Source organism: Procambarus clarkii, chromosome 19, assembly GCF_040958095.1.
Source record: "Procambarus clarkii isolate CNS0578487 chromosome 19, FALCON_Pclarkii_2.0, whole genome shotgun sequence".
In the NCBI taxonomy this organism is placed as follows: Eukaryota; Metazoa; Arthropoda; class Malacostraca; order Decapoda; family Cambaridae; genus Procambarus; species Procambarus clarkii.
Window position 1 is genome coordinate 13,514,462 of NC_091168.1, and position 27,878 is coordinate 13,542,339.

Below are 27,878 nucleotides of genomic sequence, written 5' to 3' on the forward strand. Positions count from 1 at the left end.
ATGGGTGAGGTCACCCACCCGGGGCCCTCCAGCATGGCTGAGGTCACCTGCCCGGGGCCCTCCAGCATGGGTGAGGTCACTTGCCCAGGGCCCTCCAGCATGGCTGAGATCACCTGCCCGGGGCCCTCCAGCATGGCTGAGGTCACATGCCCGGGGCCCTCCAGCATAGGTGAGGTCACCTGCCTGGGGCCCTCCAGCATGGGTGAGGTCACTTTCCCGGGGCCCTCCAGCATGGCTGACGCCACCTGTAATGGGGCCCTCCAGCATGGCTGAGGTCACCTGCCCGGGGCCCTCCAGCATGGGTGAGGTCACCTGCCCGGGGCCCTCCAGCATGGCTGAGGTCACCTGCCCGGGGCCCTCCAGCATGGCTGAGGTCACCTGCCCGGGGCCCTCCAGCATGGCTGAGGTTACCTGCTTGGGCCCTCCAGCATGGCTGAGGTCACCTAGCTGCCCGGGGCCCTCCAGCATGGGTGAGGTCACCTGCCCGGGGCCCTCCAGCATGGCTGAGGTTACCTGCCCTGAGGCCCTGCAGCATGGCTAAGGTCACCCACCCGGGGTCCTCCAGCATATCTGAGCTGGTCACCTGCCTGGGGCCCTCCAGCATGGCTGAGGTCACCTGCCTGGGGCCCTCCAACATGGCTGAGGTCACCCACCCGGGGCCCTCCAGCATGGCTGAGGTCACCCACCCGGGGCCCTCCAGCATGGCTGAGGTCACTTGCCCGGGGCCCGCCAGCATGGTTGAGGTCACCAGCCCGGGGCCCTCCAGCATGGCTGAGGTCACTTGCCCGGGGCCCTCCAGCATGGCTGAGGTCACCTGCCCGGGGCCCTCCAGCATGGCTGAGGTCACATGCCCGGGGCCCTCCAGCATGGGTGAGGTCACCTGTCTGGGGCCCTCCAGCATGGGTGAGGTCACTTTCCCGGGGCCCTCCAGCATGGCTGACGCCATCTGTAATGGGGCCCTCAAGCATGGCTGAGGTCACCTGCCCGGGGCCCTCCAGCATGGGTGAGGTCACCTGCCCGGGGCCCTCCAGCATGGCTGAGGTCACCTGCCCGGGGCCCTCCAGCATGGCTGAGGTCACCTGCCAGGGGCCCTCCAGCATGGCTGAGGTTGCCTGCCCGGGGCCCTCCAGCATGGCTGAGGTCACCTGCCCGGGGCCCTCCAGCATGGGTGAGGTCACCTGCCCGGGGCCCTCCAGCATGGCTGAGGTTACCTGCCCTGAGGCCCTCCAGCATGGGTGAGGTCACCTGCCCGGGGCCCTCCAGCATGGCTGAGGTCACCCACCTGGGGTCCTCCAGCATGGCTGAGGTCACCTGCCTGGGCCCCTCCAGCATGGGTGAGGTCACCCACCCGGGGCCCTCCAGCATGGCTGAGGTCACCTGCCCGGGGCCCTCCAGCATGGGTGAGGTCACTTGCCCGGGGCCCTCCAGCATGGCTGAGATCACCTGCCCGGGGCCCTCCAGCATGGCTGAGGTCACATGCCCGGGGCCCTCCAGCATGGGTGAGGTCACCTGCCTGGGGCCCTCCAGCATGGGTGAGGTCACTTTCCCGGGGCCCTCCAGCATGGCTGACGCCACCTGTAATGGGGCCCTCCAGCATGGCTGAGGTCACCTGCCCGGGGCCCTCCAGCATGGGTGAGGTCACTTGCCCGGGGCCCTCCAGCATGGCTGAGGTCACCTGCCCGGGGCCCTCCAGCATGGCTGAGGTCACCTGCCCGGGGCCCTCCAGCATGGCTGAGGTTACCTGCTTGGGCCCTCCAGCATGGCTGAGGTCACCTAGCTGCCCGGAGCCCTCCAGCATGGGTGAGGTCACCTGCCCGGGGCCCTCCAGCATGGCTGAGGTTACCTGCCCTGAGGCCCTCCAGCATGGCTGAGGTCACCCACCCGGGGTCCTCCAGCATAGCTGAGCTGGTCACCTGCCTGGGGCCCTCCAGCATGGCTGAGGTCACCTGCCTGGGGCCCTCCAGCATGGCTGAGGTCACCCACCCGGGGCCCTCCAGCATGGCTGAGGTCACCCACCCGGGGCCCTCCAGCATGGCTGAGGTCAATTGCCCGGGGCCCGCCAGCATGGTTGAGGTCACCTGCCCGGGGCCCTCCAGCATGGCTGAGGTCACTTGCCCGGGGCCCTCCAGCATGGCTGAGGTCACCTGCCCGGGGCCCTCCAGCATGGCTGAGGTCACATGCCCGGGGCCCTCCAGCATGGGTGAGGTCACCTGCCTGGGGCCCTCCAGCATGGGTGAGGTCACTTTCCCGGGGCCCTCCAGCATGGCTGACGCCATCTGTAATGGGGCCCTCCAGCATGGCTGAGGTCACCTGCCCGGGGCCCTCCAGCATGGGTGAGGTCACCTGCCCGGGGCCCTCCAGCATGGCTGAGGTCACCTGCCCGGGGCCCTCCAGCATGGCTGAGGTCACCTGCCCGGGGCCCTCCAGCATGGCTGAGGTTACCTGCCCGGGGCCCTCCAGCATGGCTGAGGTCACCTGCCCGGGGCCCTCCAGCATGGGTGAGGTCACCTGCCCGGGGCCCTCCAGCATGGCTGAGGTTACCTGCCCTGAGGCCCTCCAGCATGGGTGAGGTCACCTGCCCGGGGCCCTCCAGCATGGCTGAGGTCACCCACCCGGGGTCCTCCAGCATGGCTGAGGTCACCTGCCTGGGCCCCTCCAGCATGGGTGAGGTCACCCACCCGGGGCCCTCCAGCATGGCTGAGGTCACCTGCCCGGGGCCCTCCAGCATGGGTGAGGTCACTTGCCCGGGGCCCTCCAGCATGGCTGAGATCACCTGCCCGGGGCCCTCCAGCATGGCTGAGGTCACATGCCCGGGGCCCTCTAGCATGGGTGAGGTCACTTTCCCGGGGCCCTCCAGCATGGCTGAGATCACCTGCCCGGGGCCCTCCAGCATGGCTGAGGTCACCTGCCTGGGGCCCTCCAGCATGGGTGAGGTCACTTTCCCGGGGCCCTCCAGCATGGCTGACGCCACCTGTAATGGGGCCCTCCAGCATGGCTGAGGTCACCTGCCCGGGGCCCTCCAGCATGGGTGAGGTCACCTGCCCGGGGCCCTCCAGCATGGCTGAGGTCACCTGCCCGGGGCCCTCCAGCATGGCTGAGGTCACCTGCCCGGGGCCCTCCAGCATGGCTGAGGTCACCTGCTTGGGCCCTCCAGCATGGCTGAGGTCACCTAGCTGCCCGGGGCCCTCCAGCATGGGTGAGGTCACCTGCCCGGGGCCCTCCAGCATGGCTGAGGTTACCTGCCCTGAGGCCCTCCAGCATGGCTGAGGTCACCCACCCGGGGTCCTCCAGCATGGCTGAGGTCACCTGCCCGGGGCCCTCCAGCATGGGTGAGGTCAACAGCCCGGGGCCCTCCAGCATGGCTGAGGTCACCACCCGGGGTCCTCCAGCATGGCTGAGGTCACCTGCCTGGGGCCCTCCAGCATGGTTGAGGTCACCTGCCTGGGGCCCTCCAGCATGGGTGAGGTCACCTGCCTGGGGCCCTCCAGCATGGCTGAGGTCACCTGCCTGGGGCCCTCCAGCATGGGTGAGGTCAACTGCCCGGGGCCCTCCAGCATGGCTGAGGTCACCCACCCGGGGTCCTCCAGCATGGCTGAGGTCACCTGCCTGGGGCCCTCCAGCATGGCTGAGGTCAACTGCCCGGGGCCCTCCAGCATGGCTGAGGTCACCCACCCGGGGTCCTCCAGCATGGCTGAGGTCACCTGCCCGGGGCCCTCCAGCATGGCTGAGGTCACCTGCCCGGGGCCCTCCAGCATGGGTGAGGTCACCTGCCCGGGGCCCTCCAGCATGGCTGAGGTTACCGGCCTGGGGCCCTCCAGCATGGGTGAGGTCACCCACCCGGGGCCCTCCAGCATGGATGAGGTCACCTGCCCGGGGCCCTCCAGCATGGGTGAGGTCACCTGCCCGGGGCCCTCCAGCATGGGTGAGGTCACCTGCCCGGGGCCCTCCAGCATGGGTGAGGTCACCTGCCCGGGGCCCTCCAGCATGGCTGAGGTCACCTGCCCGGGGCCCTCCAGCATGGCTGAGGTCACATGCCCGGGGCCCTCCAGCATGGCTGAGGTCATCTGCCCGGGGCCCTCCAGCATGGCTGGTGTCACCCACCCGGGGCCCTCCAGCATGGGTGAGGTCACCAACCCGGGGCCCTCCAGCATGGCTGAGGTCACCCACCCGGGGCCCTCCAGCATGGCTGAGGTCACCTGCTCGGGGCCCTCCAGCATGGGTGAGGTCACCCACCCGGGGCCCTCCAGCATGGCTGAGGTCACCCACCCGGGGCCCTCCAGCATGGCTGAGGTCACTTGCCCGGGGCCCGCCAGCATGGTTGAGGTCACCTGCCCGGGGCCCTCCAGCATGGCTGAGGTCACTTGCCCGGGGCCCTCCAGCATGGCTGAGGTCACCTGCCCGGGGCCCTCCAGCATGGGTGAGGTCACTTGCCTGGGGCCCTCCAGCATGGGTGAGGTCACTTTCCCGGGGCCCTCCAGCATGGCTGACGCCACCTGTAATGGGGCCCTCCAGCATGGCTGAGGTCACCTGCCCGGGGCCCTCCAGCATGGGTGAGGTCACCTGCCTGGGGCCCTCCAGCATGGCTGAGGTCACCTGCCCGGGGCCCTCCAGCATGGCTGAGGTCACCCACCCGGGGTCCTCCAGCATGGCTGAGGTCACCTGCCTGGGCCCCTCCAGCATGGGTGAGGTCACCCACCCGGGGCCCTCCAGCATGGCTGAGGTCACCTGCCCGGGGCCCTCCAGCATGGGTGAGGTCACTTGCCCGGGGCCCTCCAGCATGGCTGAGATCACCTGCCCGGGGCCCTCCAGCATGGCTGAGGTCACATGCCCGGGGCCCTCTAGCATGGGTGAGGTCACCTGCCTGGGGCCCTCCAGCATGGGTGAGGTCACTTTCCCGGGGCCCTCCAGCATGGCTGAGGTCACCTGCCCGGGGCCCTCCAGCATGGCTGAGGTTACCTGCCCTGAGGCCCTCCAGCATGGGTGAGGTCACCTGCCCGGGGCCCTCCAGCATGGCTGAGGTCACCTGCCCGGGGCCCTCCAGCATGGGTGAGGTCACCTGCCCGGGGCCCTCCAGCATGGCTGAGGTTACCTGCCCTGAGGCCCTCCAGCATGGGTGAGGTCACCTGCCCGGGGCCCTCCAGCATGGCTGAGGTCACCCACCCGGGGTCCTCCAGCATGGCTGAGGTCACCTGCCTGGGCCCCTCCAGCATGGGTGAGGTCACCCACCCGGGGCCCTCCAGCATGGCTGAGGTCACCTGCCCGGGGTCCTCCAGCATGGCTGAGGTCACCTGCCTGGGGCGATCCAGCATGGCTGAGGTCACCTGCCTGGGCCCCTCCAGCATGGGTGAGGTCACCCACCCGGGGCCCGCCAGCATGGCTGAGGTCACCTGCCCGGGGCCCTCCAGCATGGGTGAGGTCACTTGCCCGGGGCCCTCCAGCATGGCTGAGATCACCTGCCCGGGGCCCTCCAGCATGGCTGAGGTCACATGCCCGGGGCCCTCCAGCATGGGTGAGGTCACCTGCCTGGGGCCCTCCAGCATGGGTGAGGTCACTTTCCCGGGGCCCTCCAGCATTGCTGACGCCACCTGTAATGGGGCCCTCCAGCATGGCTGAGGTCACCTGCCCGGGGCCCTCCAGCATGGGTGAGGTCACCTGCCCGGGGCCCTCCAGCATGGCTGAGGTCACCTGCCCGGGGCCCTCCAGCATGGCTGAGGTCACCTGCCCGGGGCCCTCCAGCATGGCTGAGGTTACCTGCTTGGGCCCTCCAGCATGGCTGAGGTCACCTAGCTGCCCGGTGCCCTCCAGCATGGCTGAGGTCACCTGCCCAGGGCCCTCCAGCATGGGTGAGGTCAACTGCCCGGGGCCCTCCAGCATGGCTGAGGCCACCCACCCGGGGTCCTCCAGCATGGCTGAGGTCACCTGCCTGGGGCCCTCCAGCATGGCTGAGGTCACCTGCCTGGGGCCCTCCAGCATGGGTGAGGTCACCCACCCGGGGCCCTCCAGCATGGCTGAGGTCACCTGCCCGGGGCCCTCCAGCATGGGTGAGGTCACCTGCCCGGGGCCCTCCAGCATGGGTGAGGTCACCTGCCCGGGGCCCTCCAGCATGGCTGAGGTCACCTGCCCGGGGCCCTCCAGCATGGCTGAGGTCACCTGCCCGGGGCCCTCCAGCATGGGTGAAGTCACCTGCCCGGGGCCCTCCAGCATGGCTGAGGTCACATGCCCGGGGCCCTCCAGCATGGGTGAGGTCACCTGCCCTGGGCCCTTCAGCATGGGTGAGGTCACCTGCCCGGGGCCCTCTAGCATGGCTGAGGTCACCTGCCCGGGGCCCTCCAGCATGGCTGAGGTCACCTGCCCGGGGCCCTTCAGCATGGGTGAGGTCACCTGCCCGGGGCCCTTCAGCATGGGTGAGGTCACCTGCCCGGGGCCCTCCAGCATGGCTGAGGTCACCTGCCCGGGGCCCTCCAGCATAGGTGAGGTCACATGCCCGGGGCCCTCCAGCATGGGTGAGGTCACCTGCCCGGGGCCCTTCAGCATGGCTGAGGTCACCTGCCTGGGGCCCTCCAGCATGGGTGAGGTCACCTGCCTGGGGCCCTCCAGCATGGGTGAGGTCACCTGCCCGGGGCCCTACAGCATGGGTGAGGTCACCTGCCTGGGGCTCTCCAGCATGGCTGAGGTCACCTGCCCAGGGCCCTCCAGCATGGCTGAGGTCACCTGCCCGGGGCCCTACAGCATGGCTGAGGTCACCTGCCCGGGGCCCTACAGCATGGGTGAGGTCACCTGCCTGGGGTCCTCCAGCATGGGTGAGGTCACCTGCTCGGGGCCCTCCAGCATGGCTGAGGTCACCTGCCCGGGGCCCTACAGCATGGCTGAGGTCACCTGCCTGGGGTCCTCCAGCATGGCTGAGGTCACCTGCCCGGGGCCCTCCAGCATGGGTGAAGTCACCTGCCCGGGGCCCTCCAGCATGGCTGAGGTCACATGCCCGGGGCCCTCCAGCATGGGTGAGGTCACCTGCCCGGGGCCCTTCAGCATGGGTGAGGTCACCTGCCCGGGGCCCTCTAGCATGGCTGAGTTCACCTGCCCGGGGCCCTCCAGCATGGCTGAGGTCACCTGCCCGGGGCCCTTCAGCATGGGTGAGGTCACCTGCCCGGGGCCCTTCAGCATGGGTGAGGTCACCTGCCCGGGGCCCTCCAGCATGGCTGAGGTCACCTGCCCGGGGCCCTCCAGCATAGGTGAGGTCACATGCCCGGGGCCCTCCAGCATGGGTGAGGTCACCTGCCCGGGGCCCTTCAGCATGGCTGAGGTCACCTGCCCGGGGCCCTTCAGCATGGCTGAGGTCACCTGCCTGGGGCCCTCCAGCATGGCTGAGGTCACCTGCCTGGGGCCTTCCAGCATGGGTGAGGTCACCTGCCCGGGGCCCTACAGCATGGGTGAGGTCACCTGCCTGGGGCTCTCCAGCATGGCTGAGGTCACCTGCCCAGGGCCCTCCAGCATGGCTGAGGTCACCTGCCCGGGGCCCTACAGCATGGCTGAGGTCACCTGCCCGGGGCCCTACAGCATGGGTGAGGTCACCTGCCTGGGGTCCTCCAGCATGGGTGAGGTCACCTGCTCGGGGCCCTCCAGCATGGCTGAGGTCACCTGCCCGGGGCCCTACAGCATGGCTGAGGTCACCTGCCTGGGGTCCTCCAGCATGGCTGAGGTCACCTGCCCGGGGCCCTCCAGCATGGCTGAGGTCACCTGCCCGGGGCCCTCCAGCATGGCTGAGGTCACCTGCCTGGGGCCCTCCAGCATGGCTGAGGTCACCTGCCCGGGGCCCTCCAACATGGGTGAGGTCACCTGCTCGGGGCCCTCCAACATGGGTGAGGTCACCTGCCCAGGGCCCTTCAGCATGGCTGAGGTCACCTGCCCGGGGCCCTCCAGGATGGGTGAGGTCACCTGCCCGGGGCCCTCCAGCATGGGTGAGGTCACCTGTTCGGGGCCCTCCAGCATGGGTGAGGTCACCTGCCTGGGGCCCTCCAGCATGGCTGAGGTCACCTGCCCGGGGCCCTCCAGCATGGGTGAGGTCACCTGCCTGGGGCCCTCCAGCATGGGTGAGGTCACCTGCCCGGGGCCCTCCAGCATGGCTGAGGTTACCTGCCCGGGGCCCTCCAGCATTGCTGAGGTCACCTGCCCAGGGCCCTCCAGCATGGCTGAGGTCACCTGCCCGGGGTCCTCCAGCATGGCTGAGGTCACCTGCCCGGGGCCCTCCAGCGTGGCTGAGGTCACATGTCCAGGTGACACTACAACAGAGGATGACAAGGGCTATCAGAACGTCAGATGCAGAGCAAGTAAGAGACGAGACAAGGTGAAACGACTGTTTGAACCACATCAGCAGCAACAACAACAGCAACAACAGTAACAGCATCGGAAACGACAACAACAACAATGACAACTACATCGACAGCAACAAGCCGAATGTTGTGAGTGACACATCTTAATCTTCCCTACAATAGATATAAGATCAGCAGATAAGTGCAAATGGATCATCAAGGCCGCCCACACCCACAGAGAGCACTGTATTGAAAGCAAATTTGCAGGTAGAAGTGTCATTGAACAGGAGTATGGAGCCAGAGCCTTGCAGTTATTCACAGAGAATGACCATGAGTATGAAGGTAAAAGTTTAAAACTTTTAGAAGGAAGCTCACAGACTAGACAAACCAAAATTATATTTGAAAACTTCAGTATCCATGCTGCTGTTGAGTATATTAAAGACCTTAAAGACCTTATTAAGACCTATATATAATATCTATATATAAAATGAAAGTGAAAGAGGGCTGTGACGATCATTGTTTGGAACCCGTAGGCGCGGGACCGGGACGTCCACCTCCCGAGGGTCGTGCGGCCCAGGCTCTCCTTCATGAGGCTGGGGTCGTTCATAGCCCTTGATGGGGTGGTTCTTCTCCGGCCCTGACCACGGTGGTCTCCGGGGTGGGAGGTCCTTGTGCTCTTCTTCACCAACTTCGAGGTCATCCCCGGAACTCACAGTTCCTGCGACGGCGCTGGAACCAGTCGTATTGGCGTATGCCTTTCCATTGGAGACTTTCAGCGCCGTGGAGAGGGGGGACCTGCTTCCTGGGTAACAGCTTCTCCCTCGAATCAACCTACCCTGGCTTTGCACCCTGGTGAGACCACTCCAGACCAGGCCGACATCAGAGCGCAACTCTATAGTCTCCTGAGACTGATGGATGCCTACTATTACCCAGATCATCTGGGTCAAGCGCACACGGGACCTGGGGGAGTGCCAAAAAAATCAGCGATCGCTCTGTGGTAGGGAATGCTGCCCACTGTCATTGCATTACCGGGCATAAGGCCATGCAGAGTGGAACGGTATATTGACAGTCCATCCTTATGTGGCAAATGCCAACGATGGGATCACAGAACCTAACAATGTGATGGCCTAACTAGGTATGGGTGATGCAGTGGCTCGCATGACACTAAACAATGTCTGGATAAGCTTAATGCTAGTGGCACTGTAACACTCAAATGTGTCAACTGCAAGAAATCCCACTATGCGACACTTCAGCAAGAGGTCTACTTGGCAAGGTCCAACACAAACAACTGACTCAGATCGCAGGTGAACTAGTAAATAGGACGGCCCAAGGTCGATCCGGTGATCCATCCAGGGAGCGTGAGCGGGATAGCCCGCCACCACTCCCCCCATCCCTGAGGCCTACCCCACCATTTTCCCCTCCAAGATACCCACCCACTCATACCTCACTCTCTACCCACGGCGCCTCACCACCACCTAACCCCCCCACCCAACCTTCCCATGAACCAGACTTCTCCACAGCCTCCCAACCACCTTTTCGTCCAAACACACCAGCCACCCACTATGCCAAACCCACCAGCCCCCTTCCTGACCCCCAGGAGGAATACACCCTGAATCACATCAAAGCAATACTTGACCAAATGATACAAACTCATCCACTCGTCCAACAAATAATACGCAAGCAAACGGAATTTGAGAACGCCATTTGCCTGATTATGAAGACTCGAGAACGATTCCTCCATTTCCTGCAACAGTAGAGTCTATCATGTGACGGTCCGGCAAGCCACAGCCTGGTGCAAGGTGATGTAATACATGTTGCCAAAGCACATGACAGCACACACAGTGATACCATCACATCATTACATGCCAGCAGCCATAATGATACCATGATATTTGTTCACACAAGAACACCAGTGCACACTAACACCAGTCACCACAGAATACACAATAACACGAGTGAACATAATAATAACGCACATAGCGCATCTAATGACAAACAACCTGAAAATGCATAACCACAGTGAAGAACATCTCACTATACTATCTTGAGGTTACTAAAATAAAACTGCAATGGCGTTTGCAATAGAATTAATGACATCATACAGTAGGTAAGGAAACACCAAACTGACGCCATAGTGCTACAGGAGACACTGGTGGGTGATGACTTCAACCTGAGATTCAGCGGTTATCACAAGTTCTCCCTGCCCGATGGGGAAAACAAAATTGAGTTCATTACTTATGTAAGTAACAACGTACCTGCACAGATTATTGATGACCTCCACATGGGGGATGAGTATGAATCACTGGGGGTAACCCATCACTTAAACAATAATGCCTTTCATATAATCAACCTATATGTGCCACAGAATAAATATGACCTTGACACACTACCTGAATTTATTAACATACATACATATTTATTAACATTATTATAACATACCCTGCTGGTCAGTGAGCTTAATGTCATACATATTTATTAACATTATTATAACATACACTGCTGGTCAATGACCTTAATACCAGACACCCACACTTTGAAGTCAACTGTCCAATGTCAATGAACGGAAACTCACTCTATATTAGGGGAAGTGAAAATCTTAGGGTCCTGGGTGATGAACAACCAACTCACCTCAGAGGAGGAAGATTGGACTATGCTCTCCTGTTGAATGCACAGGACATGGATGCCAGTACACACATTGTACACAGTTTATGTAGTGACCACTGGGCACTGATTACCACCGTCGACATAAGCAAGAGGAAAAAAAGAGAGATAAATCAAAGAAAAACGTTATCACTCGGACCAAATATGAGTCAGCACTTCATAAACAAAACGAGTGACTGGTTCATGTAACACGAAGTCCAAGAAGACATTGATAAATTTGTTGGTGACTTTAATAACCAAATTTAAAACTGTCTCTCGAGTTTCGCGCCGTACGACTGGGCGAAGTAACCCTCAGAAGAAGAAAATTAAATGGTATGAGAAAGATTACATAAAGAAGTTCAATGCAAATGTAAGGGACATGAATAGAAAATACCAGAGACATCTCACTGAAAGCAAAGTCAGGGAAGAGAAGATTAAAGAGCGGGAAAGACAATGACTTGAATTCACTAGCTCTATTGGAAGAGAGACATCTGTGAGACAAGTGTGGGCAAAAATTCAGATAGCTAATGGGGGGGGGGGAGGGAGGGGAACAGAACCCGGACTGCGGCTCACAAAGACCCCCAGGGTAAGGCTGAGGAACTAATTCACAAGTGGAGTGATGCAGCATCCTCCTCCTCCTCCCTCCTTCCCTCTCTCCATGCAGAAATAAGCAGGGAACAGCTCCTGCGACACAATGGCAGAAGAATTAGGATAACAAGGGCACTGTCTAGTGATGATGAGTATGGGCAACCAATCACAGCCCAGTAAGTAAGGGGGGCTTTGAAAAGGGTAAAATTACTGCATCTTGTGAATATGGAGTCACCTACTACAAACCTAATTCACTGTGAGAGGTGTCCGGGAATCCGCTACTACACCTGTTTAACAAATCATTCCTAAGTGGAGTGTTGCCCATGCAATGGAAACACGTAATAATAGTTCCCATACCAAAGCCCAATGACCATGGCTATTACAGACCTATCAGTCTAATGACATGCACGTGCAAGATGCTTGAAAGAATCATGCTAAACTGATAAGCAGACTAGGGGAGGGGGTCAATGGATTTGTTAAAGGACGGTGCACAGCAAACTGTATAGTTAATGACTTGACTTGAAACAGCTAAGTACTCTGTATTTGTTGACATCGAAGGAGCCTTCGACAAAGAACAGGGGATCTCGATCCTGAACGAGCTTGCATTCATGGGTGTCAAGGGAAGACTCATGAAACGGTTTGAAGACTATCTCACTGGGAGGAAAGCCATAGTTTGCTTCAACGGAGCAGTCTCGAGAACAATGAGTATGGAACTTGGGACCCCTTAAGAAGAAGTCTTAAGCCTTACACTATTCAACATACTTATGAAGGCCATTGCAAATATTGAATTTCCGGAAGGAACACAACAAGTGGGATGTACAGACGATGTTTTAATACAAGCTCCCACATTTGGGAAAATTAAACAGTACATTGAACTTTTGGAAGGAAATGTATTGAACTCGGCTTCACTCTCCCCACAAACAAGGCAAAAGCATACTCTCATAAAAAACGCGGAGAAAATGAAGATCTACAAATTAATGGTGTAACATTTGAATGGGTTGACCACTATTGATACCTTGGCGTCACTGTTGGCTCTAACAAGAGGAAGAAAGAGGAGCTCATCCAACTCATGGAGGAACATGTAAATGTTGTCGCAGGGCACTGAAAGCTATGACCTGGAATGGGCATGGAGCCTCTATTGCCATGCTTAAAATGATGTTCACAGCCTATGTGCACTCCGGCATAGACTTTGCCGCACCAGTTTTATGCACCAACTCCCAAAGCTATACGAAAAGGCTTGAAATCATACAAAATGAAGCCATGACAATCATTCTTAGAGTCCCAAGAACAGGCAAAACACCTCCTCTCCTTTACGAGAGGAGTTGTCCCTCCCCAGTGTTAAAAACTGAATTAAGGAACTGAATGCTACACTTGCAATTAAGATAGCCAGAGATCCCCATTACAATGATATTGCCAAGAAAAAAATGAGTTCTGTGCTACTTCCAGGAGGAAACAGGAGAAGCAAAAAATGGCATAACAGATCAGTCTGCTACCTCGAAGATTGTAATAATAATAATAATAATAATAATAATAATAATAATAATAATAATAATAATAATAATAATAATAATAACAATAACAATAATAACAATAATAATGATGATAATTCATAATGAAAAGTATTCTTCCATGTATAGAAAGATAACAAACATTTAAACAGTACTATTAATGTCAACATATACTTACAGGAGCACATTTGGACAAACCATCGCCATCACTAGTATGGCTGGCATCAGGAATGCCCAATCCAGAGAAGTTTCCTTTCCGCGAGGTGAACATAACCCTGCAGGATGGGAGAGTACTGTCACTCCCTCCAGACTGTCTGTCTTCTGGCCTTCAGTATGGCCCCACCCAAGGGTAAGTGAAAATGATTTATGTGTAACAATATTTGATTTTAACAATGTTTAAAGCAAAGAAGTAAAATTTACCCCATTTACCTCAGGTGGACCCCTAAGGTAAATGGAATCCCTCAGGGGTCCATTTTGGAGCCAATCCTTTTTATCATATACAGTAATAACATAGATGCCTGAAGCTCCCCAAGCTGACCCTGGAGGCCAATGCCAACAGGTAAAGAGCCTTCACAAAACAATTTTGAACCGAATGGGCCACAACAAATCGAGGAGAAGAGAGATAACAGAGCACCCATTCCAATGACCAGGAAGGCTCTGGTGGCGCATGAGCAGGCTGGGGTTGAAACAATGCACAAGACAGCTTGCGGAATGGGGCATAAGTAACATCCACCCTGAACGCAAGCTGAAGCGGCTCCGCCATCGCCACTTGATACAAGGCAACAGTATTCGGCATAAGATGATGGTCCTGAAACATCCAAGACAGAAAGGATAAGACAACCCACATCGAAATAGAAGAAAACCTACAAAGGGACAAGAAATACAAAAGGACTTCCAGTAAACTTCATACTACTGCTGAGAGGAGATGCAGGTGGGATACTATCAATGCACAGTCTCTGTGGTGTAGTGGTAAGACTCTCGCCTGGCGTTCTGTGATTGCTTTGTCCTGGGTTCGTATCCTGGCCGGGAGGATTTACTGGGCGCAAATCCTTAACTGTAGCCACTGTTTAACTCAACAGTAAAATAGGTACTTGGATGTAAAAACGATTCTTCACGGGATGGGGGGGGGGGTTGTATTCCAGGAACATAGGATTAAGGACTTGCCTGAAACATTATGCGTACTAGTGGCTGTACAAGAATGTAAGAACTCTTGTATAAAAAAAAAGCTGAAGCCACCCACTCACCATAGAAATGGTGATAGACCCGCATCAGAAAGACCAGAAGCAAAGACTTGAGAAGAAGAAGATCGAAGCAGCTACATAATGGACTGGCCCTAACTGCTGAAAGAGGCGGAGCCGTGGGAAGACCTATCGTTTCGGACACTGAGTAAGCAGCGCCTGAAACCAAAGCTGGGTCAGCCACCAAGGAGCCAAGAGGACTACTCTCCCTTGGTAAGTCTCCAAGCGAGCTAGGACTTGGAACAACAGCAGAACCGAGGGGAAGAGGTAAGTAAGTAATTATCAAAAGAAGGCACCAAACCGGGAAGGCTATGTAGCAAGGGAAAAAGGTAAAGGCAACCCCACTTCGACCAGTCCTACCTGTAGGCATCGACCCCAATGGCCTCACAGTCGGGAAAGGGCGCCAAATATACTGGGAGACACCTCGACCATGCCAACTCGAAGAGGTCCACCTCCGGGAGCCCATACATCCGGCAGAGCCAACTGAATGAGTCGGCGATGACCGTCCATTTCATAGACAGGGAAATGAACCGAGACAGGCTGTCCGCCAGGAAGTTGGATACCCCCGAACGTGAACGGCCAAGAGAGACAAACTCCAAGAACTCAGCAGATGAGTCACCCGAAGCGACCAGCCCCAAAGAGCCTAGGACCGCATTGAACCTCTGCGGTTCAGACAATGAACCACAAGGTGTAGGGAGCAGGCGGCCAGATACAAGGTATCATTTGGGAGATGAAATCCTTCAAGAATCAGAGAGAGAGAGAAAGACCTGGGGCCAGATTCACAAAGCAGTTACATACATACTTACAAATGTTTTTCTTCTTAGCACCTTCGTAGCGGCTAGGTCGGTATTCAGGTATGTATTTAAGAAGGGAAATCTTCGTAAGTACACCGCCTCGATTTAAGGACGCCCTCGACCACTCGTAGCTTTACGTAACCTGGATAAAACTCAATTTTTTTTTTTACTACACAACACGGAGGATCGATTTTCTTATAATCAAGATGGAGTCCTTCATGTTAACTATATATGCATTCTCTGCATGAAACTTGTAGTAAATATCTTTTATGATATTAGAATTAGTTTTATAATAGCAAGATATTATACCAGTAGTTATTAAGTAAATAAACACTGGTGAATATGAAATATGAGAGAAGGTGGCTGGTGGGAGCATTTACTATCACCAAACGAACTTTTCATCTAGCAATAAGTATAGCTAGGGGTGTACCTTAGCTATACATACCCATTTTTTATTTATTTTGTTTGGTTTTTATTTAGAAATTAAATCTGGGTGAGACATAAAAGAAAAATGTGTTGCACAAATTATGATAGGTAAGAAGGGTTAAAACTTCAAAAACTTCTCTCATTGAATACTTAAACCTATAATTATGACTGTATGAACTACAGTACTAACATTACATATCAACATGAGATCTTAATGATCCATGGGTAACATTTATGATTTAATAAGGATAATACTGGTAATAATAATAATACAAGCTATAATTTAAAACCTTTATTACTGGTTTATTTTTATTAACAAGCTTATGTATACACAGCAATGTGCTGCTACCCTATTTTATATGAAAGATTACAGTGTAGATCATAAACTAGCTACAAGCTCATCCAACATCCCCACCTCACAGGACGGCCAGTTATACATGAAATCAGGAGAGAATAAGAAACGTAAGGCTGGAAGCCTTACATTTCATTACATTACAGCCATTAGAGGCTGGAAGCCTCTATTAGCCTCCCCACTAGTAAAATCTGGGCACAGCACAAAAATATCTTCCAATATTCCTGAGTGTATGAAGCAATTACAGAGCTCAAAATACCTCATACCATTTGGTCTGAAGTCACTGATAACAGGGCAATCACAGATATAGTGTTGGAGAGTATATCCTCTCAAGTAGGACTGAAAACAGATATTTTTTCACCCAGAGGGTTATAAAAACCCCAACCCACACACAATAAATAATGTTTTGAATAATGATTTTAAAAAAGTCCACTTGTGGATGTCAACCAACAAACTAACACTAAACATAAAAAAGACCTACTACATCTTATTTGGAAGCAATTCAACAAATGCAATTCAGCTTCAGATAGACAATGTTAACATCAGTAATACAAATGATGGAAAGTTTCTCAACCTATTCCTAGACAATAGACTCAACTTCAGCACCCACATACAACACATAACTAAGAAAGTCTTTAAAACAGTTGGTATACTCTTCAAAATCAGATATTATGTATCTAACTCTGCTCTCATCTCACTATATTATGCACTAATCTATCCCTATCTTATTTATTGCATCTGTGCATGGGTTCAACCACTGCAACCCTTCAAGTCCATCATCACCTAGTAAAACTCTGCTATCAGAATAATAACAAACTCTGCTTTCAGACAACACTGAGCCCCCTTGTTTAAATCCCTAAACATGCTAAACATAAACTCACTCCACACATTCTCTTGTGTCAACTACATTTACAAAGCCCTGTTCTTAAATGCAAACCCTGCTCTGAAACTCCCCCTGGACAGATGTAATAGGACCTATTATCACCACACCAGAAATAAATATCTCTTTGATATTCCCAGAGTCAAACTTAATCTGTGTAAACACTATGCAAATAATGCGACCTAGTCTATGGAACTCACTCCCTAATGAATTAGAAAGCTGTCCAACTTTTGCCTCGTTCAAAAACAAAACTAAGAAGTACTGTACCTAATTTCATCCTCAAAGTTTCCTCTCTTGTGCTTTAAAATTGCACTGTATTTAGTGCTACCCAATCTCCCAATCTTTATGTACCTAATCCAAACAACTTTACCATTGTGATCATTGCTGTCTTCTTATATGTGCTATCAATATGCTGTATTGTGCCTACTAATCTTTGTTAAATTACCAATCAAGCTGTTCAGTGCAATCAATCAGAGCTACCAATGTGCTTTAATATACTTACTAATCTCTCTCATCCCATTTTTTTCTTGCAATGCACCTGTTATCATTTTATAAATCCTGCTAGAATTTACCTACTTAAAATTATCTGTTTGATTAAGGACCTGCCCGAAACACTGCGCGTACTAGTGGCTTTACAAGAATGTAAATACCATGCTATGTATCCTCACAAACCCAATGTACCTTCTTGTATATAAATAAATAAATAAATAAATAAATAAATAAATAAATAAATAAATATATTAATAAATAAATAAATAAATAAATAAACCCATGGAACCGCCTACCCGCTGAAGCCGTAAATGCCAAAATCCAGCTAGAAAATATCATTAGGACAATTGGCGGGACTTAAAACGCCCCCGGGTTTTTGTCCTCGTCGAGGCTATTAGATAGTGGCCCTTGGGTAAAATTTAGGTAAATATATATGCGTAAATAAATACCATTGCTTCTCAAATCTTAGGAGCGACAAGGTAAGCTATACACTATCTCTTAGAATTACGTAGGTAAACAAAAACTGAAACATATTTGTATACTATAATGTCGGTGCTGATTATACAAGTTGAAAAAACATAGTTTTACTTCGAAATGTACTAATTTTATAAGAAAATTAAACGTAAATAAGTAGCAAGTGGTCACGGATAAGCTCCGACGTGCCAACGTCGTGATTGGCTACAGCTGTAAGATGAAAAATGTTACCTTCTCTCTGATTGGCCAAACTAAAAGCCTAGTGACATCTAGCAAGACCTAAGTGAACTACTTAAAAATCTTCGTAAATATACTTTTCTGAATCGCCCTTTGGTGCGTTCTAAGTCAGTACTTAGGAACCTTCGTACCACACATACTTATGAAGAAATACATGGAGCTTCGTGAATCTAGGTCCTGGGGTTGATATCATGCCAGACCTGTCCCCTGAAGCCCATATCAAGAGGAAAACACCCGTGGCATTTGCTAGATTGGCCAACATAAGAATGGCCTTTAGTAACTTGTGTAAGGAATCATTCAGAACTTTGTATACCACATATGTTAGACCAATCTTAGAGTATGCAGCTCCAGCATGAAGTCCATATCTAGTTAAGAATAAAACTAAACTGGAAATGGTTCAAAGGTTTGCCACCAGATTAGTACCCAAACTGAGGAGTATGAGCTACGAGGAGAGATTACGGGTATTAAACTTCACGTTGCTGGAAGACAGGAGTTAGGGGGGACATGATCACCACATACAAGATTCTCAAGTGAATTAATAGGGTAGATAAAGACAGACTATTTAACTCAAGGGGCACACGCACTAGGGGACACAGGTGGAAACTGAGTGCCCAAATGTGCCATAGAGACAGTAGAAAAAACTTTTGTAGTGTCAAGAGTAGTTGATAAATGGAATGCATTAGGAAGTGATGTGGTGGAAGCAGACTCCATACAGTTTCAAGTGTAGATATGATAAAGCCCAGTAGGTTCAGGAACCTGTACATCAGTTGATTGACGGTTGAGAGGTGGGACCAAAGAGCCAGAGCTCAACCCCTGCAAGCACAACTAGGTGAGTACAACTAGGTGAATGCAGGGAAATCCGAATGGAGTCAAATTGTCAATCCAGGAGTGATTAGAACCCTCAGAGGCGTCCACCACACCGCCGCAAACCCCCGCACTGTGCTGTGGGCCTGACGGGAGGATGGACCCCATTGGCTTTTGCCGGGCCTGGTGAGCACTGCTCACAAAGCCCCAGCCAAGAGACGACTCATCAGTGAACACATTGAGTGAGGGCTCGGGTAGGCGCCAAGGCACTGAACCAAAAAAACCTGAAGAGGAAGCCAGCGACGCATCATCCGATGCAAGATGCCCAAAGGCCAAACCCAGTGATCACCAGAAAAGTGGAAGGGACCTTCTCGAAGAAACCAGAACATCCAACGAAGCCAAACCCGACCCGGAAGATAGACCATCACGACAAAATTCTGACTCCTGCACAAACCCACGAGCAACCTCCTAGTGACCCAGGAGCCCTTCAGAAACAGGCAAAGGCTAGACCGCAGCCACAGCAGAGCCACCGGAGGGATTGACAAGGAAGCGATCCGAGAGTCCCACACTATACTCAGCCAAGACCGAACCTGAGAGGGACCCAGATGGGACACCCCCCCAGTTCACCAGGAACCCAAACCCAACGAGCAGGGAAAGAATCAAATCCCTGGAGAGCAGACACGCAGACTGGCTGAGAGCCAACACCAGCTGGTTGTCGAAGGTAGGCCAGAACCAAAACCCCCTAACAGACGCAAACGGGCCCACCACGACCTGGGTAAGGCGTGTGAAAACGTGAGGTGCCAGATTCAAGCCGAATGGAGGGCAACGAAAGCCTGACACCCCACAACATAACCTAGCTTGTTCCTGAACACTGAATGAATCGGGAAGTGCCAGTATGCATTTCGTAGGTCCAGGGACACCACCCAAGTGCCTGGCTCCAAAAGAAGACGAACCTGGGATAGAGTAGTCATCCAAAAGGAGGGGCAATAGACCAAAGGGTTCAGATAGGACAAGTCCAAAATGAACTCCAGGTCAGTGCAGTCCCGTTTCGGAACCAGAAACAGGCGGGAAACTCACCTGAAATACGAGGTCGTTTTAACCACACCCAAGTGAACCCAGTCCAAGATGACCCGACAGAGTGCAGGAGACAAAACCTGCACCCCTCCCCCCCTGAAGGAGGAGGTTTGGTACAGTCCCCCCCCCCTTTCCTGCGCAAAACTGACCAGGCGTGAGCACAGTGTTAGCCTTCCCCCCCCCCCCCATCGCCCCATCAATGGGACGAACCGTGAAAGGGCCAACACCCATTACGAGAAGCTGACTTACGAGCAGAACAGTCACTATGCCGACCAGTCGTTGTCAATTCTGATGGCTGCACCTGCTCTGAAACTGGCACCACTGGCCTACCACAATAGGAGAAACCCCGATCCCCAGCATGGCCCTTCTGGGAAGACACCCATGGGCACAACGGAAAACTAACGAATTCGACATGGGACGACAACTAGAAGAGGCCACCTGCAGATACTGCACTACCGCAGACTCTGCAAACAGCAAAGGACAAAAAAGTGTAGAAAACCTTAGAGCCAGGGTCCATGTAGATTTCACAGACTTAGCGAACACTGCCTGCCAGCATGCAAGACGAGAAGCAAAGAACAGAGACACCGCCTCCCGCAGGATTCGTTCAAACAGCTTTAACAGCGCAGCCGACGCCCGCACCGTCGAGACCACGATACCAGACCCAGGATGGGCCCAAAGCGCCGGTACATCCTTCTCAACCGAGTCCGAAGACAGCTCGAGAAGGGGGAAAAAATTGCAAGGCCGAAGCCAAATGTCCTTGGGCGCACAAATCCTCAGCATCCAGGGCAGCCGAAAGGAAAGGAACCTGCACATAAAGCTGAACAAGGCCAACATGCCATGAAGAGCAGGGAGGTGAAGAAACACGCATTGACGCATTCAAATTCGCCCCCCCCCCCTTCCACAGGTAAATCTGAACCACCATAAGCACCTCTCGCCGTTGAAATGTGCGAGACTGACAGAACATATGTCATGCTTCTAATGAAAAGATAGGACAGTTTGCTAACCAAGACGACTCCAGAACCTCGTAACGAACACAGCAAGGTAAAGAAGAACTGAACTCAAAAGAGGCATGATCCATTAATGAGGCGTAATCCAGGTCGCGCAGGAGATAAGCTGCAAGGGCTTCACGCATCTCATGCGGGGGGGATTCAGGATCTCGAAATCCTCTTGAAGGAAGGAACTGATGAACACAGGGGAACTCAGAACTGAATCTGGGGAAGAGTTGATGCCATATCAAACTCGTACAAGGAGGGGGAATAAGAAACCCCACCCCCCTGCAACGACATACCCCACTCATAGGGTACCAAAACCCAGGCAGGGTCAAACAGGGCCCCAAGCCCCCAAGTCAACCCCACCCCTTGCCCCAAGAACCTCCATATCAGGACCCTGGACCAAGTCGTCCTTGAAACCCCCCTGCCTCAAAAGAAAAGGCACAAGCCACAGGAAAAGCTGGAATGAAAGGGGGCCCACTGGTCAGACCCAGATGCACCGGCTGGAGAAACAGGCTAGAATTCCTCTGTCGCTACACCGGATGGGGCGTCCCCCGAAACTGCCTAAGTCTAACCACCATCTAAACCTTGCCCTGACTCTGAAACCCTCGGACGCTTCGGAGTCAGAACCAGGGGGAGAAGGAACAGGACAAACCCAGGTTAAAAATAAAAAAAAAAACTAATTTCATCTTCATTGTTCCCTACCTAGTGCCTTAAACTCAACTGTATCTTGTGCTACCCACTTCCCCAGTATATGTGCCTATGCCATTCAACTTCTCCATTGTAATCATTTTATATCATGGTTGTTATATTGAATGCATATTTTATTACGTTATACCTAGAAATAATCCTTAAATTATGCTACAATGTACCTGATGATAATCCTCAAATTTTATTATTATATACCTACTAATCTTCGTCAAATTTTCTTACAATGTACCTGTTAACATTTCTCAATTTTAATATAAACTACCTACTTAAAATTATCTGTTAGACACATTAGGTTTGTTGCCAGCTCGAATGAGCTGGGGCTCTCCCGTTCAGTTTTTTGGGACCCGTACTTGGGTTTCGGAGGTGGGGCGAGGTTTAATGGGGGGATGAATCTCGGGCGGCCCCAGGGGCTGCCCCATTCGATGCAGAGAATGAGGCCTTTGAGTCTAAGTCTCCTGCAGAGGCTTCTAGGTCTTACCAGCAGACCCCCCTTCTTTGTTGTCTTTTCCTTGGACTTTGCCTTTTCTTCTAGGGTGGTGGGCGTGGAGGACTGTGGGAAAAATTGACTCGTGTAATTCATTTAAATTGATGCTAATTCGATAGCTACGAAGGACCACAAATTTTTTAAAGGAAAAGTGGAAACTGTGTAGAGCAAGTGGTTTACTGTTAAATCCATGAACTAGTGTCCTATGGTTATTATTGATAATCATTATCTTGAATATATATTGACTAATTTATGAATCAAATCTTCTCACCCAAAATGGGGGGTTAAATGTCAAAAGACTATTGCATCCCTGACATCATTTCAGTGTGGTTCGATCACTGAAGTAAATGAGATAATTAATTGCAAAATTGTGCAATGATAACTAGAGGTGAATGGGCCTCAAGATACTACAATAGCCTAGTATTACCACCAATGGTTAGTAACATGAATATTGAGTAATGGTTAGACAAGAAATTTATTCTCATTTGAAGTTCATGAGGCTATCAAATTGTACTTGATTTCCTAAATCATGTAAATGAAATATTCTTAAATAATTATTAGTTATCAACCGTTACTTAGTGAAATAAAACTAAATTGAACTGGTTCAGCTGCTTAGCTGTGACAGTGAACTGAGAAGCAGAATTGTGATGGCGTCGTCTGCTGCTTACTGGACCACGTGAGCCAAGAGCGTGGCGTGGGAAAATGATGAGACCACACATGCTGAAATTCCAATAAAATGTACAAATTGCCTACACCAAGTAGATTGTGTCATCACTATTCAATAGAAGGGACAGAGCAAATTCCTTACGGACGTACTTGTCGTTTGGGGAGGTCTTATGGTGTAACGATGGACAAAGTGTATTATAAAATTAAAAGAGCTCGATTAGTAATATGAGAATACTTAACCTGCTGGTTGTCCACAGATGCAATCCTTAGATTTCTACTGGAGCAGTTGCACACACCTAGGCTGATTAATTGCAAGGGCCTATCGTAGAATTGTTGGAAATTTGCCTCTCCCTGGACGCTTGTGTCGTACTTCTGATGGCGTCGCTAGTCCAGCTCTGACTCCTGCGAGAGTTGGGTCGCCACTCACGGCGTCGCCACGCTTCTGCCTCCCTCAACACTCTCTCACGCATTCGTAATAGAATTTAGTAAGGACGGATAATTCTTTTCCGTGTAATTACTTTACATAATGAATTAATGAGAACAGGGTTGCAATTGTAGGGAATTAAATATTATTTATATTCTTGCTAAATGGTGATAATCATGAACAGTGTTCTTGTTAACGAGAAATGGAGAGAATTTCTATTTCTTCCATGGCGTTTGGATATAACAGATTAAACTGTTATATAGTGATAATTTAAGTTAATAACTTGTGGTTATGGAATCACAAGTCGTAATATTATCAGAGACTAATTCTTATAAAGAACACTGATAAAAGTTGAGAATATTATTCAATCTCTAACATGTTGGTAATAATTATGTCCTGCTGGATATTATCTGACGCAATATGCCTCTCGATGTGGTGAGAATTTCAGCAAATGACGCACAGATAGAGAAATATTAATTTATATTAGTATTACAGTTAGTAGGGTTATTAAATACAATCTGTCAGAGACAGATAAGACTCTAAGTCTTCTTAGGGAACTCATGTTAAATGTTGAAATATTAAATGATTAAGTTATCTGTAATCAAGAACTCTCTAAAGTTTACAGTAGACGCAACAACTAGGGGTCACAGTGACATGTAATGGTTGTATTACATAGTTGCTGAATTGTAGGTAAACTCAGAAAATGTTGTTAAGAACTGATAACATTATTGTATAAGTTGTATTCTACTTTACTATACAGGAATTAAAGTATTATTGGGTCATTCAAGATCAAGGAGATTCTGACACTGCATTAAAGTTACTGTCTAGGGTCGCTGTGACTTGTAACTGTTGAGTTACCAGACAACAACATCACGGAGCATCATGATCACCCCAAACTCAAATGAGGAAACTTGATTTAATATGCACTGCCGTGCAGTAATCATTCTGACTAACATTATAACTAATTTGCTAACTAGCTAAAATAATGTAATATTAGAGAACTGAAAAGTAAGTAAGTAATTATCAAAAGAAGGCACCAAACCGGTAAGGCTATGTAGCACCATCAAAGACGCAAAATAATCAGAGGGCGCTAAATATCACCAAGGATGCCAATACGAGAACAAAAACGCATAAGGCGAACGATATCAAAAGTATCCGAGTCACCAAGAATTCTATCTAGGGACAGGTGACCGCGAGGGGCGGTCGGAAAGCAAGACATACGCTCGTCCTGGAAGTCAGGACATTCAAGAAGGACATGCACGACCGTAAGAGGGACAATGCAACTAGGACAATAAGGAGCAGGGCGGCGCTCCATCAAGTGACCATGGGTTAAGCGAGTATGGCCAATACGCAACCTCGCCAGAGCTGTTTCCCACCGCCGGTTACGGTGGAAGGAGGACTGCCACGAGGAAACACAACATTTAAGAGTACGTAGCTTGTTACCAGTAACAGACAACCAAGAAGCCTGCCAACAGGTAAGGACTGAGGAATGGATAACTGGGTAAAAGTCGGAATACGGAATGCCCTTACGAGAGATGGGACAAGAGCGGACAGCTTCCTTGGCGGCAGCATCCGCACGCTCATTTAAAGACACACCAATATGGCTGGGAACCCAACAAAACTCAACCGACTTAAATTTACTGTGAACGAGAAACAGCCAATGCTGGATCTCGACAACCACTGGATGAACTGGATTAAAGGACCCGAGAGCCATGAGGGCACTACGAGAGTCAACAACAACTACAAAGGAAGACTGACAACGAGAAAGTAGGAGACGAAGAGCATAGAGAATAGCATAAAGTTCCGCTGTAAAGATGCTAGTCTCCGGAGGCAAGCGACACATATAAGTGCGATCAGGAAAAACAACAGAGTAGCCAACACCGTCCGCTGACTTAGACCCATCGGTGAAGACAGAAACGGAGCGGGAGTGAGAAGAAAAGTGCTCGAGGAAAAGGCGTTTTAGAACCGTAGGAGGGGTAAAAGCTTTAGTGATACGGGTCAAGGATGTACAAAACCGCGGAAGAGGGACCCTCCACGGGGGCAAAGAAGGAACAACACGAGGAGAAACATCAGAAATACGAACGGAAAGAGAATCCTGCAGGCGAGATAACCGGACAGAAAGAGGGAGGTGGTGAAGAGGAACAGGAACCGCAGGAGGGGTAAAAGTTAAAGCACGACAGAGGCGAGAGGAAGGATGTTGCAAGGACCGCGCAAGATAGCGAAGACAGTAGCGATCACGGCGGTCCTGGAGAGACAGGAAGCCAGTGTCAACATACAAGCTAAGGACGGGAGTCGAACGAAAGGCACCAGAACTGAGGCGCAACCCAGTATGGTGCAAAGCATCAAGACGGCGAAGAGTAGAAGGAGAAGCAGACGAGTAAGCAGGGCAACCATAATCGAGCTTAGACAGGACGAGAGAGGAATGTAAAGCAAGGAGAGTGCGCCTATCTGCCCCCCAAGAAGTATGGGACAAGACCCGAAGGAGGGTAAGGGCCTTAGAGCACTCAACACGGAGGTAAGAGATATGGGGAGACCAAGACAAACGAGTGTCAAGGAATAACCCCAAAAGCTTCGCGGAATCTTTGTATTCAAGGGGATGACCATAAAGTGGCAAAGAGGGACGAAGAACAACCTGTTTCCGCGTAAATGTCATGGCACAAGTCTTAGAAGTAGAGAACTTGAAGCCATGATCAGTGGCCCAAGACGACACGGCATCAATTGCAAGTTGAAGCCGGCGTTGAAGGAGAGGCGAATCATCACCCTGACAACAAAGGGTAAGATCATCGACATAGAGAGCGAAGAAGACACCAGAAGGAAGAGAGGAAAGAAGACCATTGAGGGCAACCAGAAAAAGAGTAGTGCTCAGAACACTACCCTGGGGCACACCTTCGTATTGCTGAAAAGAGGGAGAGAGAGCGGTACCAAGGCGCACCCGAAAGGAACGACGAGAGAGGAAGCTGCGGAGAAAGAGAGGGAGATGACCACGAAGGCCAAAAGAATGAAGTTGAGATAGGATATGATAACGCCAAGTGGTGTCGTAAGCCTTTTCCAGGTCAAAAAGGACGGCAACAACGGAGGTCTTCGCAGCAAAAGCAGTACGAATATAGACCTCCAAGTTCACCAGGACATCTGTCGTGCTGCGGCACTTGCGGAAACCAAATTGAGAAGGGGAGAGGAGGTGATGGTGTTCCAGGAACCACATCAGACGAACGTTAACCATACGTTCAAAGAGTTTGCAGACACAACTCGTGAGAGCAATAGGGCGAAAGTCCTTAGGGGAAGTACCCAGAGACCCCGGTTTGCGAACAGGGAGGACAACGGCATCGAGCCAGTCCTCAGGGACTGACGACGACTCCCAGATCCGATTATACAGACTCAGTAAATACTGAGACGTGCTCGGAGGGAGATGGCGAAGCATCTCATAATGAATACCATCGGAGCCCGCCGCCGTAGAACCGCAGAGGGCCAGGGCAGAACGAAGTTCAGAGAGAGAGAAGGGATCATTATAGGGAAGCTGAAGATGAGTGCAGAAATCTAAAGGACGAGACTCAAGGACAGGTTTACGAAGAAGGAAAGATTGGGGAAGATGAAGACCAGAGCTAACAGAAGAAAAGTGGGAACCCAGTTCGGAAGCGACCTGCAACGGGTCCGCCACAAGAGTATCATGGAGGTGAAGGACCGGTGAAACATCGGGAACGAACTTACCCGCAATCTTGCGGATACGCTTCCAGATCTGGGCCAGAGGGGTTTCGGACGTAATTGTTGAGACATAAGATGCCCAACATTCACGTTTAGCCGTACGGATGGCCCTATGGGCCACCGCACTCGCTTTCCGAAAGAAAAGAAAAGAATCGGTCGTCTGCCTACGGCGGTGCCTCTTCCAGGCTGCACGCTTACAGCGGACAGCCCGAGCACAGTCCGCATTCCACCAGGGAACGCACTTCCGTGGACCCCGAGAGGAAGAGCGAGGAATAGAGCGGAGGGCAGCGTTGAAGACAGTGTCATGAAAAAGGAGGAGAGCGCGAGAGAGAGGCAGAAGGGAGAGGTCAGAGAGAGCAGCACTGAGGGTAAATAGGGTCCAGTCTGCCTTAGCAAACTGCCACCTAGGGAAAGAGAGGGAAGGGCGAAAAGAGAAAAAGGAAACAAGGATGGGGAAATGATCACTTCCATGGAGGTCATCAAGAACCTGCCACGTGAAATCTAAGTAAAGAGAAGAAGAGCAGAGAGAAAGATCAAGACAAGAAAGGGTGCGAGTCCGAGAGTCCAAATGAGTGGGCTCACCAGAATTCAGAAGAGACAGGGAAGAAGATAGGAGAAACGGCTCAAGGAGGCGACCCCGGGTATTCGTCAGAACGTCACCCCAAAGAGAATGACGACAATTGAAGTCACCCAGCAGGAGCACAGGCTCCGGCAAGGAGTCTAGGAGGTGTTTCAAATCAGGAAGAGAGAGCGGGACACTCGGGGGGAGATAAATGGAACAAACTGTGTACCATTTCCCCACAAAGATACGAGCAGCAGAACAATGGAGAGGCGAAGGAAAAAGTAAAGGAACAAAGGGAACATCTGCACGAATCAAGAGAGCAGAAGAATTAGAAGCCCTAGCAATGGCTGGGGGGGGGGAGAGAAAGGAATAGCCACGAAAACGACCAGGACGAGCACCAAGCATTGGCTCCTGGAGACACACACAAAGGGGCGAAAACCGCGAAATCTGAAGTTGGAGTTCGAGGAAATTGGCGTAATAACCTCGAACGTTCCATTGAAGAATGGACAACGACGAGAAGAGAAAGGACAAAA

General features: G+C 52.1%; 1 protein-coding gene across 3 annotated transcripts in view; it reads left to right on the plus strand.

Annotated features, from left to right (window-relative positions):
- Positions 1-27,878, plus strand: part of LOC123757609 (kynurenine/alpha-aminoadipate aminotransferase, mitochondrial) — a 221,862-nt gene that overhangs the window by 87,981 nt on the left and 106,003 nt on the right. For 2 of the 3 annotated variants that reach the window (XM_069326948.1, XM_045741417.2), the window contains one exon: positions 13,223-13,391. The exons of the other annotated variant lie outside the window; for it this stretch is intronic. In XM_069326948.1, the coding sequence (XP_069183049.1) occupies positions 13,223-13,391 (169 nt within the window). The remainder of the gene's footprint in view (positions 1-13,222; positions 13,392-27,878) is intronic. 3 annotated transcript variants of the gene reach the window in all.